This window comes from Myodes glareolus, chromosome 27 (assembly GCF_982192425.1).
Source record: "Myodes glareolus chromosome 27, mMyoGla1.1, whole genome shotgun sequence".
Taxonomy (NCBI): domain Eukaryota; kingdom Metazoa; phylum Chordata; class Mammalia; order Rodentia; family Cricetidae; genus Myodes; species Myodes glareolus.
In genome coordinates, this window is record NC_142052.1 from 7,331,509 (window position 1) to 7,344,760 (window position 13,252).

A 13,252-nucleotide genomic window follows, 5' to 3' on the forward strand; every position below is an offset into this window, starting at 1 on the left:
TGCTCTAAAGTCTGTACCATATTCTCTTGGCCTTCTTTCCCGAGAGAACACGATCATTTTCAAACTGAACGGTGGTCCAATAGGAATAAATAAAATAATACGGAGCTAGTTGGCAGTAGTGGAGCTGCCAAATTTAGCCAATTTGGCCTTGTTATCCCACGTTAAGTGAATAGGACTTACATTGATTCGCCTCTGCTGCTTCTACCAGTTCTGGGGTTTTTAGGACCTGTGTGTTTCTCCCTTGGTCCCCTCACCATGCCGACTTCTGAGTTTTGCTTTGCCCTCCCATGTAGTGGCATTTCAAATGAATTTTAATAAATAAAGACTGCCTGAAGATCCGAGAGTCAAACAGTCCCGCTGGTCACCCTTAGAGACCAGGTTATGGTAACACACATCTTTAATCCCAGTAGCCACCCTAGTTGCCATAGAAATCGGGTGGTGCTTGCCTTTAGTCCCAGTGGTGCACGCCTTTGAGCCACGCCCTAGAAAGGAATATAAGATGGGGTGAGTCCGCTCTCAGATGCAGGCTCCTGAGATTCTAGGAGGAAGAATCGCCATTTCACGCTGAGGTCCAGGTTAGAGTCAGTGGCTGGCTCTTCTGCTTTTCAGATCTTCAGGTTGACCCCCAGTTTCTAACCCCGAGTTTTTGTTAATTGTGCTTCATTCCCAGTTCCTTGTTGGTCCTTTTGCAGGGACGGAGGATGGAACCATGGTGACCTTGAGGGCTCACTGGATGCTCAATTTAGTGCTGTTTCTTTGTTCTCAAACCTCAACCCGGTTTTAATTCAACTCTGTAGATACCTTGATACATGCCACACTCAGAGTTGCTGTGTTATTCTAAACTTGGAGATTCTATTCGTCTGGACACACACACACACACACACACACACACACACACACACGTTTTAATGATTTACCTGTCATTCAGACATCAGGAAGCCACAGCCTGTCAGCAGAATTTGAAGTTGAACTTAGTGAAGAAAAGGCTGCAGGCGGCCTGGCCCCCAACGGCTGGAAATCTCACTTATTCAGAAACTCTACGAAGAAAAGTCTTAAAAGTTCAAGAGCGCATCAGCACAGACTAGATGCCGATGCCAGTGAACTCGTAAGTTGTTTTCCGCTCTGGGTAAAGCCTTTGTCTCGGGGGCTTGCTGTTGAAATCCTTAGCCTTGAAGAATATGTGTTTCTTACCGTGGGCTGCATGCTTTTTTTAAAGAAAAGGAAATCCAATTTTTAAATATATTTGACAGTGAATTAAATGGGAACGAGAAATGGATTTCCTAGGGGAAAAAAGATAAAATATAGTCTTTGTGCTGAGATGTTTAATCTTCACCTTCGTAGTCCAGAGATAATGGAGCTAGTCCCAAGTGAGTCCTGGGATGTAGTGGGAGGCCACTTGTCGGTTCCCGGCTGCTCAGCCCTGAAATAATCACACAGAAACTGTATTATTTAAATCACTGCTTGGCCCATTAGCTCTAGCTGCTTCTTCTTGGATAACTCTTACATCTTAATTTAACCCATCTCCATTGATCTGTGCATCACCACAAGGTCGTGGCCTACCAGCAAAATCACATCTGTCTCCGGCAGCGACTCCATGGCTTCTTCCTGGAGTCAGAGACTCCTTTCTCCCCGGCATTCAGCTTAGTTTTCCCCACCTAACTCTGTTTTCCTATAGCTCTGCTATAGGCCCAGAGCAGTTCCTTTATTAACCAATGATACTCACCGCATACAGAGGCGAATCCCACATCACTGGGATCAGCCTATGTGATGAGAAAGGGGTTGTGATTAATCTGGCAGTCCTGGGCAGAGTAAGGAGGCCAAGCCATGTCCTTTGATTATTGATAATGATGCTGTTCTACATTTGAGAGGATATGGATCCATCTGATTCTGTCTATTGCCTCATTTGATCTGATGGCAACACTGTTAGAAAGGCAAGGCCATAGCATTACACGCTGATGGGAAACTACAGCTCAGCTCAGATGATCTAACCATGACGGTCACACAGACCCCGAGCTGAAACTTTGATCCTGCTACCTCACGAGCTGCAGACCAGAGACAGTGGCCACACCGTGGGAATTTCACCTGTGTGCAAGGTTCATGCTCAGCTCCGTATCATCAGTAGGTACTGTCAAGGACAGGATTTTTTTTTTTGTATTGAGTCTGCATAATAGGTCTGCATAGTAGTTGAGGGTCATGCCTCCTCTTTGTCTACAACACCAAATGGCTGTGTGGTCACCGGCTTGTGTCTGCGGGCACGGAATGGTTGTGTGGTCACCAGCTCATGTCTGCGGGCACCGAATGGCTGTGTGGTCACTAGCTCGTGTCTGCGGCACCGAATGGCGGCATCACCGGTTTGTTCTGTTACCTATATGTTCTAGGACGCCAATGTGCCACCGGTGTCTTTCCTGCAAGTCTTGAAACTGAATAAAACGGAGTGGCCCTACTTTGTGGTGGGAACCGTCTGTGCCATTATCAACGGGGCCCTCCAGCCAGCCATCTCCATCATCCTGTCAGAGATGATAGCTGTAAGTGTGAAGCATCCATGGCAACCTGAGCAGAGTCAGGTCATCAGCCACTGCTCAGCTCAGCCTCACCCGGTCTGGGGCTAAGTCGCTGCGGATTAACCCAAGCAGAAGCCCTTGATTTCCTTTTAAAGCCAATCTTACTATAAGAGAGAATGAGCAGCCGTTGAAGCATCTGTCACAACGTTAGGGGCTTACAGAGTACAACGTCAGCGAAGAAGTCACTCTGGTCCACTGTCTTCACTTGGTGAAAGCTGGGTCAGGTGGTAGCTCGGATCTGTTTATCTAGAAGGGCTGGCAGTTGGCTCGCAGGACCCCAGGCCCGGAGGGGTCGGAATGGGTGGAGGGGTGAGTTCATGTCCTCCTCTCCTGCAAGCCCAGGTTCTAGGCACAGACTGGCCCCCGTGTTGAGCATGTGGGTGACCCCAGGAACTACGCTTCCCATTGCACAGTTGTTTCTTCATCTGTGGAATGAGCAGTCTCACCGAGTGTGTAGGGAAGGAGAGCTAACCGTGTGGGGGCATTTCAGAGTGTCTGCCCAGATGTGCAGCTTCAAACCCAATCATTAAACCCAGCGAGGGACGTGAGTACGAAGCTATCCAAACTATCTGGCTTTGTGTTGTGTAAACACCTTAACCACCCTCTATGATTACTGGGGAGACTTGTTGAGTAGAAACAAATTGTCCTCCAACATGCTGAAACGTATTAGTCTCTTGATGTCGGGCATTCATCTATGTCAAGGCCATAAACAACAAAAAATTAGAAAGGACCCTCTGAGTCTTTTTAAATTTCAGTATTAGACAACCTGTGGCTTTCTTGCACCTCAAGAGCCTCATGACTTGCAGGCACATTTTTTAAGGTCCAGACGCTAGAAAGACAGTTCATGAAACGAACTAGGTTTGCCTACAGCAGCCCCCTTCCTTCAGCGTCTCTCACACACATCACACACACAAAGATGGAGCCTTAGAACGTGTCCGGTATTAATAAGTGTTTTAAGAGTAGAGCATGTGGACAAGGGAGAGGAGAAGGTTGGTCAGGGTACGCTCCTAAAGGGAAAGGTTGAGGGCTGGGGTCAGGGGTCAGAGGAAGAGGAGAAGCATCTCCCAGCACCCTGCTGTTCTCAACCTACGTATGACCCATAATTCCCCCAAGTCACGGACAGTGCCAGGGCCTACAAGGAGGGAGAACAAAGAGTTGCTTATTGGGATCATGAAATCATGCTGGCAATGGAGGGGAAGAAAGCTCTATGACAATATGTATGCATGCCAGGCCACTAAACTATACCCTTAATAATGGTTAAAATGGTCAATCCTATGCCAGTTGTACTTTCCCACAATTTAGAAACACCACATACTGAAAAACTCCTTTCACAGATGTGGCCCTTCAAGCCATTGTCTAGGGTAGGAGTGAGCAGGCTGGACCTGGCCGTTCACGCGTGTTCTAATGCTCTCTCTAGATCTTCGGCCCCGGGGACGATGCGGTGAAGCAGCAGAAATGTAATGTGTTCTCACTGATCTTCCTGGGCCTGGGAGTCCTTTCTTTCTTTACCTTCTTCCTTCAGGTAAGCAGTGACGATTGCTCTGCCTGTCTGGGACTGGAGAAACTGATACCGACCTAACCAAACATCAGATACTCACACTGAAGTGAGTGGGAGGCAAGGCTCATTAGAGGGCACACCCCTTCACCGGGAAATCCCAAGTGTGCAAGCAAGTGTGTCCTTGACAAATACACATTATGATAGAAGAAGTTCCAGAATCATCAACCAGAAACTGAAAACAACCAAGAGAATAAAATCCTCTCTTTTTTTGTTAATACTTTTCCCAATATCAAGTAACTTTGAATTTCTTTTCCTTCCTAATTGACGAACTATTAGAAAGGACATACATTTATATCCATATATTATAGACCGGGCCAGGGAAGCCAGTCAAAACCAGACAGGTGGCACCTGTCTATAATCCCAGCACACGGGAAGTTGAGGCAGAAGAATCACAAGTTGGAGGTTGGCCTGGACTATACAGTGAAGTCCTGACTCAGACAAGTAAGCAAGAACAAGAAATTGGTACTGTTTTTTCTTTTCTACCGAATTAAGCTTTCCCCAAACCACAGTCAATCCAGTGGGTATGACGGGGTTCTCAAAGACAATCTAGGATGCCAGCAGAATGTAACTAGTCATGCCAAACATGATTCTTCCTTTTCATTATGGAGTCAGAGGTAACAGCAAGATGAGATTTTTATCTGGAAATCATTGTCTTGTCAGGAGCGCCTCAGAGGTGCCAGGCTTTCAGGGGAGTGGAATTCTGGAAGTTATAGGAGCAATGGGGCAGCATGCAGCAATCCCTGGCAAAGACAGGTGAGGACAGGCCTGTCCCACATAAGGAACCCGAGAGGCAGCTGCACCCCACTCACCCTCCTGGCTTAGTCAAGAGTTCAGCCCCGTGCCCTCACAAGCATTCGCCACAGCCTGCCCGGCACTCACAGCCTTGCTGGAGCCCAACCACGCTACGTGCCCCAGAAGTAAGGCCAGCTCTGGACGTCTGGGCTTCTCTCCAGCTTGGACACGATTGTCAGGGAGAGGGAAACTGTCTGGCAGGGAGGCTTGGAAAGGAAGTGAAACCTAATTGTTGGCTATTCTGGGAGCAGGTGGGGCTGGGCCAGTAGAGGGGAATCTCCTCTTTCTACAGCACAGCAGCCAACGCGTGTCTCTGTGCAGAATTTGGTTTCTTGGTTTCACTATGTTCGAAGTGTGAGGAACACGACAAACGTTCTAGGTCAGTGCGGTATCTTGGCTACTGAGATGCTGCCCTCGAAAGTTATTGAAATGAGAGAGAAGCCGAAATGGAACGCGCACAGGTTTTTACTGACTCCACAGCGCCTGCGTTTTAAGTTGACCTTCACTATTTGCATCGACATTCAGATACCGTAAAATCAGTGCGAATGCATGCAGTTATGTGAGGACAATCATGAGAGTCAAAAGGAACCTGAGCCTTTTTCTCTCCCCCAGGGCTTCACATTTGGGAAAGCTGGCGAGATTCTCACTGCAAGACTACGGTCCATGGCCTTCAAAGCGATGCTGCGGCAGGTGAGGGCATGGGACCCAGTGTTTAGATTTAAGACTCTGTCTGCTTCGGTTGGCATGCCAATGGTCATATATCCCCTCTGAGACTTCCATACCAGGAATGACTAGGGTCCTACAAGTTGACCTAGTCTTGAACTAGCCAATGACGTCTCAGGAACTTCATGGGAGCAGGCTTTTCAAGACAGACAGCTGTCTGTCTCCATGCGGATACTCTATTTCCAGTACCTGTATCTGTTTCCTGGATTTTGCACAGACACTGGCCAGTCTTTGGAGACTGTAAGGTGCCTTTGTACAAAGGAGAAAGTAGTTGGTAGCACCCTTGTTCATGTGCCACAGTTGGCCTTCTACCGAGGCTTTCCCAAATGCTAGAAGTTGAGCTTTGTTTTGCCTTGAGCTCTGTTTCCACACTGATTTGACTTGTTAATTCATTAAAATGTGACATATTATGTAAGTTCTCGTTCTGGGGTAGGGTGTGTGGGAAATATGAAAACCCATGTTTCTCCTTTAAAGAAAGAGGAAGCCAATTGACTTGTATTGGTTGAATATCTTTCCACACCAGACGCAAACAGGCATCGGATTTTGAGCACGTCTGAAGTGATGAGTTCTTTAGGGAACTTTTCAAACTCCTGCTGTTTGGGGCAAATAACTTTATATGACAGTAAAAGATACTGCCAATAAATATTTATAAACTGTGTCAAATATAAGATACACTTTTAAAGTCCTTGTTTGGACAAAATAAAGCAGAAGTATAGCATTTAATTTCCCTGTTTACAATTAATAAGTTCTACTATTTCCAACTGAAAGTATCTTTTCAGTTGGAAAGAAGTTACCCTACAGGGCAGAGGTGTCCACAGCACAAGTTGTGACAACTTAGTATCTGGAACAGCCACAGGAGTCCCGCTTTGGGTGGAGCTGGCAGATGAATCTGTTCCTTATCTCTGACTAGAGACCCCTTCCTATCATGGGGGGCAGTCAGGACCTGTGGCCTAGTGCATATGCAGTGGGATGCTCGAGGTGGCCCCTGGACGGCCACTCTGTGCAGAAGGTCTCCCCTGAATTTCAGTAGCCGCATTCAGGGTGGCTATTTCTCCCCACTGGAGTACGGAGAGATGGTTTTATTTCTGTTGGTTTTAGCTGCGAGCTGGTTTAAAGGTGTGTTTAATTCCACAGGACATGAGCTGGTTTGACGATTACAGAAACAGCACTGGAGCCCTGTCCACGAGACTCGCCACGGATGCTGCCCAAGTCCAAGGAGTACGTAGGCTGTGCTCTGCTGACTTTTCCTTGATAACGCGAACCTGCTTGCTCCATCTCCCGAGATGCTTCCAGCCGGGGGTGGGGCGGGGGGGATAGCTCACTGGTGGACAGATTGCCCGCACTGTACAAGGCCCTAAAAACATTTTTCAAAAGATACTTTCAGTTGGAAATAGTAGAGCATCCCGTTGAAACTAACATGAACAGCAAGGGAAAAGTTTAGAGTTCAGGGTAGCGTGATCTGCTGGCATCAGTGACCCAGGTTCCTTCTGCCTGTTTGGTGAGTCGCCTCCTCGGTATTGGCTTCATGAGGCTCATCTCTTGGTTGGCAACCAATAGCAATTAGAACTAGATGCTTCTGGGTTTCCCGTCTAAGGAAAGGACACACATTAGTGCCTCACCCTTCAAATGAAAGCCCCTGCCAGAACTCTAGTTGTAGCTCATAAGTCACGCTCAAGCCTGAGGCAATTTCTGTCTCAAAAGGAAACGGTTCTCTGGCCAGCTTCCCTACCTTGTGAAGTTCCCTCATCCCACAGTGAAAGAGAAGGGAGAGGGTGAACCAGAGAGACAATGATAGCACTGCCCACGACAGTGGCCCTGGCTTTCTGAATTGTACAAATGACTAATTCAAACACAGTGTGTTTTATGGTTAATGGTCTCACAGGAGGCGAACACTTTGCACTATGGGTTCTTGAAGAGTGTACATTTCTGTCTGCCAACTGAACCAAGTTTTTAGTTATATTACTGAGATTTAGGCTCCCCTTTGAAAAGGTGTGTGTGTGTGTGTGTGTGTGTGTGTGTGTGTGTGAGAGAGAGAGAGAGAGAGAGAGACCTCACAGTTTATCTCTACAGCAGGTGATTCATGGGCTGAAGGGATGAGAGTAAAACCTGTTGGCCCAAGCATGGGTTTACTGAGAGAATGAAACCCTTCACGTTCTGGTAGGAAGCCGAAGGCAGGAACCATGGTTTGGAACTTCACCCAGCTGCCTTACCCTTTTTCTCTTGAAGGCCACGGGAACCAGGTTGGCTTTAATTGCACAGAACACGGCCAACCTTGGAACCGGAATTATCATATCGTTTATCTACGGTTGGCAATTGACACTCTTGCTGCTCTCGGTTGTCCCATTCGTTGCTGTCTCGGGAGTTGTGGAGATGAAGATGTTGGCTGGAAATGCCAAGAGAGATAAGAAAGAACTGGAAGCCGCTGGAAAGGTGAGCTAAGCGGGGCTCAGCTACAGCTAGCCCGTGCTGCTTGTGGGCATGCCTTGCTTGAACCGGCACCTTTGCTGTTTCCAAACAACTCAAAATTTCCAACCTGTGCCAAATGTTTACTGCATCGATAATGCCTAGAACTCAAAGATGGGATGGATTATGCAAAACTTCCAGCTTCCAGACAGAATTTGTTATAAAGATCTTCCAAATTTGCCCAGATGCACTTCATCTTGACTGTATATCCTGAAGTCACAGATAGACCAAAAGTCACTATTTTATAGATAGGAGTTTAGCTTTATCTTCAATCTGACACCTTCAGCAGCTGTCAGCACTCCCAAGCCACTGTGACACCAAGATGCTTTAAATCTCAAGATCTGCCCTGTGTAACCTTTGGCTAGCAAAAGAAACCTGTAGGCTTTTCTCGGGAGTCTAATTATTCTCTGTAGCCCTGACTAGTCTCTTACCGTGGTGTTTTCAATAAGAGTTGCTTCTGTTTGGGGGGGGGGGAGATTAAGACAGAGAATAGACGTGGGTGAGTCACAAAGAGCCTGCTGCCTACACCACTGTTATTTTTATTGTTAAAGTTAGCAGCCACCAGGTGGCAGTAATTCCTTATTTTGTGGTTCTAATGTGTAGTTTGTGTGACAAACGTACTACATATAGGAACTTATTCTTAATATCATCACGGTCATCCTGTGAGGCAGATGATAATGCTACCTCTCAAGTGTAGATGTGCACACGCATGCACACACAAGTGCCAAGTGTGCAAGACCATAGAAGCACATTGAGTGTGGTCCTTTTGCTCTCTCCCTATTCCCTGATAGAGGGTCACAGCACTGTGCTTAGAGGAATTGGCCAGTGAACCCCAGGGTCGGCCTGCTCTGCTCCCACACCCTGGGGTGACAGGCTTCTTCCGTGGATGCTGCATATTTGAACCGAGGCCTTATGCTTTCAGAGCAAGAACTCTGACCTGCCGAGCCAGGTCCTTCATTTTTGCAAATGTAGAGGTGTGGACTCTCACCACCTCAGTCTCTAGAGCCATCTACACGTGTCTGGATCGACACATAAACATTTGATCTGTAATGCGTACACATTCAAATGGTAAGGCGCAGTTTGCGTCCGAGCACACATCTGTTCTCATGGATGCAAACATCATTCTGTAATGAAAACTTAGGGGGTGAAACAGATGGTTAGTACAATCAGGTGGTTCTTCCAGCACCAACCTCAGCATTCACTCCCAAGCATCACTTTGATTACCTTCATTACAGCTATGTGTGTGGGGGGGAGGGTGGATAGTCGGTGTCTCCACCTGACGGGGAGACAGACTTTGAAGCCGAGTGACTGTCTACCTCTAAGTGGCTGACGTAAAATGGTAACAAGAGTAAAGCCAGTCGTGGTGGCCTGTGCTTGTACGCTCATCACTCAAGAGTTAGAGGCAAGAGAATCGCCACTAGTTCAAGGCCATGCTGGGACACATCGCAAAATAAACAGGGCAAACAACAGCCCAAACCCCCAAGACTGGGGCTGTAGTGGAGCATGTTTCCACTAGACAGCTTCTCTCCCTGAGATCCACCCCCTCCTTCTGTTACCGGCATGGCTGACACTCCATAGGCTACTGGTCCCCAGCTTCAGTCAGAACTCCTGTCGTTTGCACGTGATCTTGCCCTGGAACCAGAGTCCCCTGGGAGCATGTGTGTTGTGGGTCCTGGACTTCGTCCTTGCGTGTTCCCAGTTGCTGAACACACTCTTATGTTCTGACCTTAGGTAATGGAGGGTACCATTTTCTTCACTCTGTGTGCCTTAGCTGACTTCTGAAAACAAACAAACAAACAAATCAAGCAACCAACTAAATAAACAAACAAGCCAACAACAGTTGCCTTGTCTCCCCCCCCCCATCTTGGAGTTCATCTTCATTCCTTAAGAGAAAACTATCAGAATGAAAATGAAATTTCCTTAGACAAATTACACAAATAAAAACACCTTGAATCTACCCAACATAGTAATCTTGACTCTACTCAGAGAGTTAATATCTTTATAACAATGAAAATTGCCAAAATTTTGGCAGAAGTAAGGCAGTAGAATTGAACAGTGCTTGAGACATAAACTTTCAGCTCTTGTTCTGGCCTTCTGTGCAGACCTGATGATACTGGGGAAAGCTCCCGGGTCCAGTGACCTTTCTACATTGGTGAAGTGGTACTCCATGCACGGTGCCGCTCCGGCTCCTTCATAGCCTTCCTAAAGCTGCCGTCCTGGGGATCAGATGAATGGGTGCCATGCAGTCTAATGATAGGTTTGAACATTGGGAGGCACTAAAACTCTTTTACTCTCCAACAATTCAGTCATGGTTCAATTTTGTTTTCTCCATTAACTGTTGATTCACTGACAGAACTGGGGTTAGAATGGGGTTTCTGGTGCCGTGCGGTACGGTGCAGGGTGGTGTGGGAACGTGCCTATAAAACAGAAATGCAGATTCAATCGCTAACCACAGACAATGCTCAAAGGTTAACGTGGCCACAAAAATTGAAAAATAAAATCGCAAACTTTCTGGTGGGCTTGGGTTAAAGTGGTTTGACATAAAGGATATATGTCAAGTGCAGGCAATAGGTTCACAGACTGTTCTCTCTGTGTCTCTGTCTCTTAGGTCCACAGGCTGTGTTCTCTTTGTCTCTGTGTCTCTGTCTCTTAGGTCCACAGGCTGTGTTCTCTTTGTCTCTGTGTCTGAGGTCCACAGGCTGTGTTCTCTCTGTGTCTCTGTCTCTTAGGTCCACAGACTGTGTTCTCTTTGTCTCTGCATCTGAGATCCACAGACTGTGTTCTCTCTGTGTCTCTGTCTCTTAGGTCCACAGGCTGTGTTCTCTTTGTCTCTGTGTCTCTTAGGTCCACAGGCTGTGTTCTCTTTGTCTCTGCATCTGAGATCCACAGGCTGTGTTCTCTGTAAGTGTCCCTGCACATCTGTTTCATTACTCAAGCATCTGCATTCAGATCTGTTCCCTAAGTGATAACTACCCCTCTGAATCCACAGGGCCTTGCAACAGATACTTGCTCCACCTCCAGGAAACCAAGTCTGATTAACCAGGATCAGGCCTGTTTCCTTCATTTAAACAGCAGCTTAGAACAGGGCCATATTATTTTAAGTTGGAGTCTCCTTCCCACTTTTGGGTAGTCAGCTTGTCTCAGAAGTGGTGTGTCCAGGGTAAAAACGACCATTATTTCAATGGGCCCCTAGAAACCATTGCTTAATTGTGTCTTCTAGACTCTACCCTATGAAGAAAGCGAGGTCACTAAAGGGCTGTGATTGAAGTCATTCATGTTTTATTCTGGCCCTCAGTCATAAGCCTCCACGAGCATCCAGAGGCTTAGCTGCTCTGGTGTACACAACCCCAAGGCTAATTTTGTTAGAAACCTAATCTTAAAGAATATATTCTGCCTTTTGCTTTTATTTGAAGAAATCTAAGAAGTCATTGACTTGACCCTCAGAGTACATCTGACAGAGATTTTTCATGTCAGAAATAAAAGTACTATTTCTAATTGAGGTCTTTCTGTTACAGATCGCAACAGAGGCCATAGAAAACATTCGAACTGTTGTATCCTTGACCCAGGAAAGAAAATTTGAATCAATGTATGTTGAAAAATTGCATGGACCTTACAGGTAATAAGTGTGATTGCTGCATCCCTGCCGCATTCCCAGACTGGGCTGCTGTCCCCTGAAAATGTTAGAAATCTCTGTTCTCAACAGTAATGACCTCTTCTGATAATTATCTCATCAAATTCCAGGACTCAATTTTCTTTGCTCTCGTGAACACAGTAAAGATTAGGTCTCTAAGGGTCAAGAGGTATTGGGGGCTACAGAAAACTTTGTCATTGTGGTGTAGCCCAGCTGGGTGGCTCAGAATGAGCATGTTCTGAGGAAGTTGTTCAAACCTTTCTTTTCTTGAGTGCACAGGCTGATTGAAGTACGAGTTCTATTGGCTTTATTCCAGAGGACAGTGTCTCCCTCATCTTCTAAATACAGACCAGTTCCAGGCTGTTCTGAAGAAAAAGACATGGTTTAGAGTTGGCTCATTTGAAAACTCCCTGCCTTCTGTTTTCTACTTGTCTGGTTTTGTAAATAAACCACCTTCACTCTGACAAAATTAACAAGATGTATAGACTGGAACAGCTGTAGACATAACCTTTCTTTTCTCTTTCTTTCCCTTTTTTCCTTTCTTCCTTCCCTCCCTCCCTTTCTACCTTCTTTTCCTCCCTCCTTTCCTTACCTTCCTCCCCCCTTTCTTTCTTCCCATCTTCCCTTCCTTCCTCCCCTTTTCTCTCTCTCTCTTTCTTACAGGATTTTACTATGCAGCCCAGGCTAACCTACAATTTGTTATACAATCCAGGCTAATCTTAAACTCGTGATCCTTCTGCCCAGCTTACCACATGCTAGAAAGCATGTAGCACCATACCTGCCTTACGGGATCAGTAGTTTTGAACACTTGCATATCTGAGCGAGAATCCTTGAGATTCTCAACATGTTCCGGTTCATCCATTGTGTGTAGTTCCATGATGCTAAAGAATACACAGCTACCATTTTCTATTTGATATTTAATGTGTATGTGCACCATTACCCCATTATCTTATGGTGTAGTTTTAACTTCAAAGAATAAAAAGCTGAAAGATTGTTAATTTGATCAAAACTTAATTATGTAACCATAATGTTAAGTGTAACACTGTAATTACAGTTTTCAAGTTAATGCCCAAATAAACATAACACCATGGTCACAGTACACAAGCAACACTACCCAAATCAACAGTACAATGAATTTCCTTCATCAAATACTCCCTGGTTTAAGAGTAAGAAATTACTGGAGCTGGATTCAGAAATCTTATAAAGTGTAGCAACAATTCTAATTAGAAATAGTATAGAATAAATTATGTATGGGGCTGGCACGATCTAGCTTGGAGAGTTTTGGATGTATAGCTATACAAACATCAATTATCCACCTTTTGTGAAACTGAAATAAGTTTGACATGTGACTACAGCTTGTCGTGTGTACAGGACCCATGATAAGAATATATGAACAGGCTGGGCGATGGTGGCACACGCCTTTAATCCCAGCACTCAGGAGGCAGAGGCAGGTGGACCTTTGTGAGTTCAAGGCCAACCTGGTCTACAAGAGCTAGTTCCAGGAGAGGCTCCAAAGCTACAGAG

General features: G+C 46.0%; 1 protein-coding gene across 5 annotated transcripts in view; it reads left to right on the forward strand.

Moving 5' to 3' along the window:
• Abcb4 (ATP binding cassette subfamily B member 4) overlaps positions 1-13,252 on the forward strand; it is a 52,890-nt gene that overhangs the window by 28,376 nt on the left and 11,262 nt on the right. For 4 of the 5 annotated variants that reach the window (XM_085684166.2, XM_085684170.2, XM_085684165.2 and 1 more), the window contains 7 exons: positions 929-1,105; positions 2,379-2,525; positions 3,979-4,083; positions 5,524-5,601; positions 6,769-6,852; positions 7,861-8,064; positions 11,613-11,713. In XM_085684166.2, the coding sequence (XP_085540292.1) occupies positions 929-1,105; positions 2,379-2,525; positions 3,979-4,083; positions 5,524-5,601; positions 6,769-6,852; positions 7,861-8,064; positions 11,613-11,713 (896 nt within the window). The remainder of the gene's footprint in view (positions 1-928; positions 1,106-2,378; positions 2,526-3,978; positions 4,084-5,523; positions 5,602-6,768; positions 6,853-7,860; positions 8,065-11,612; positions 11,714-13,252) is intronic. The other variant, XM_085684168.2, reaches the window with a different exon arrangement.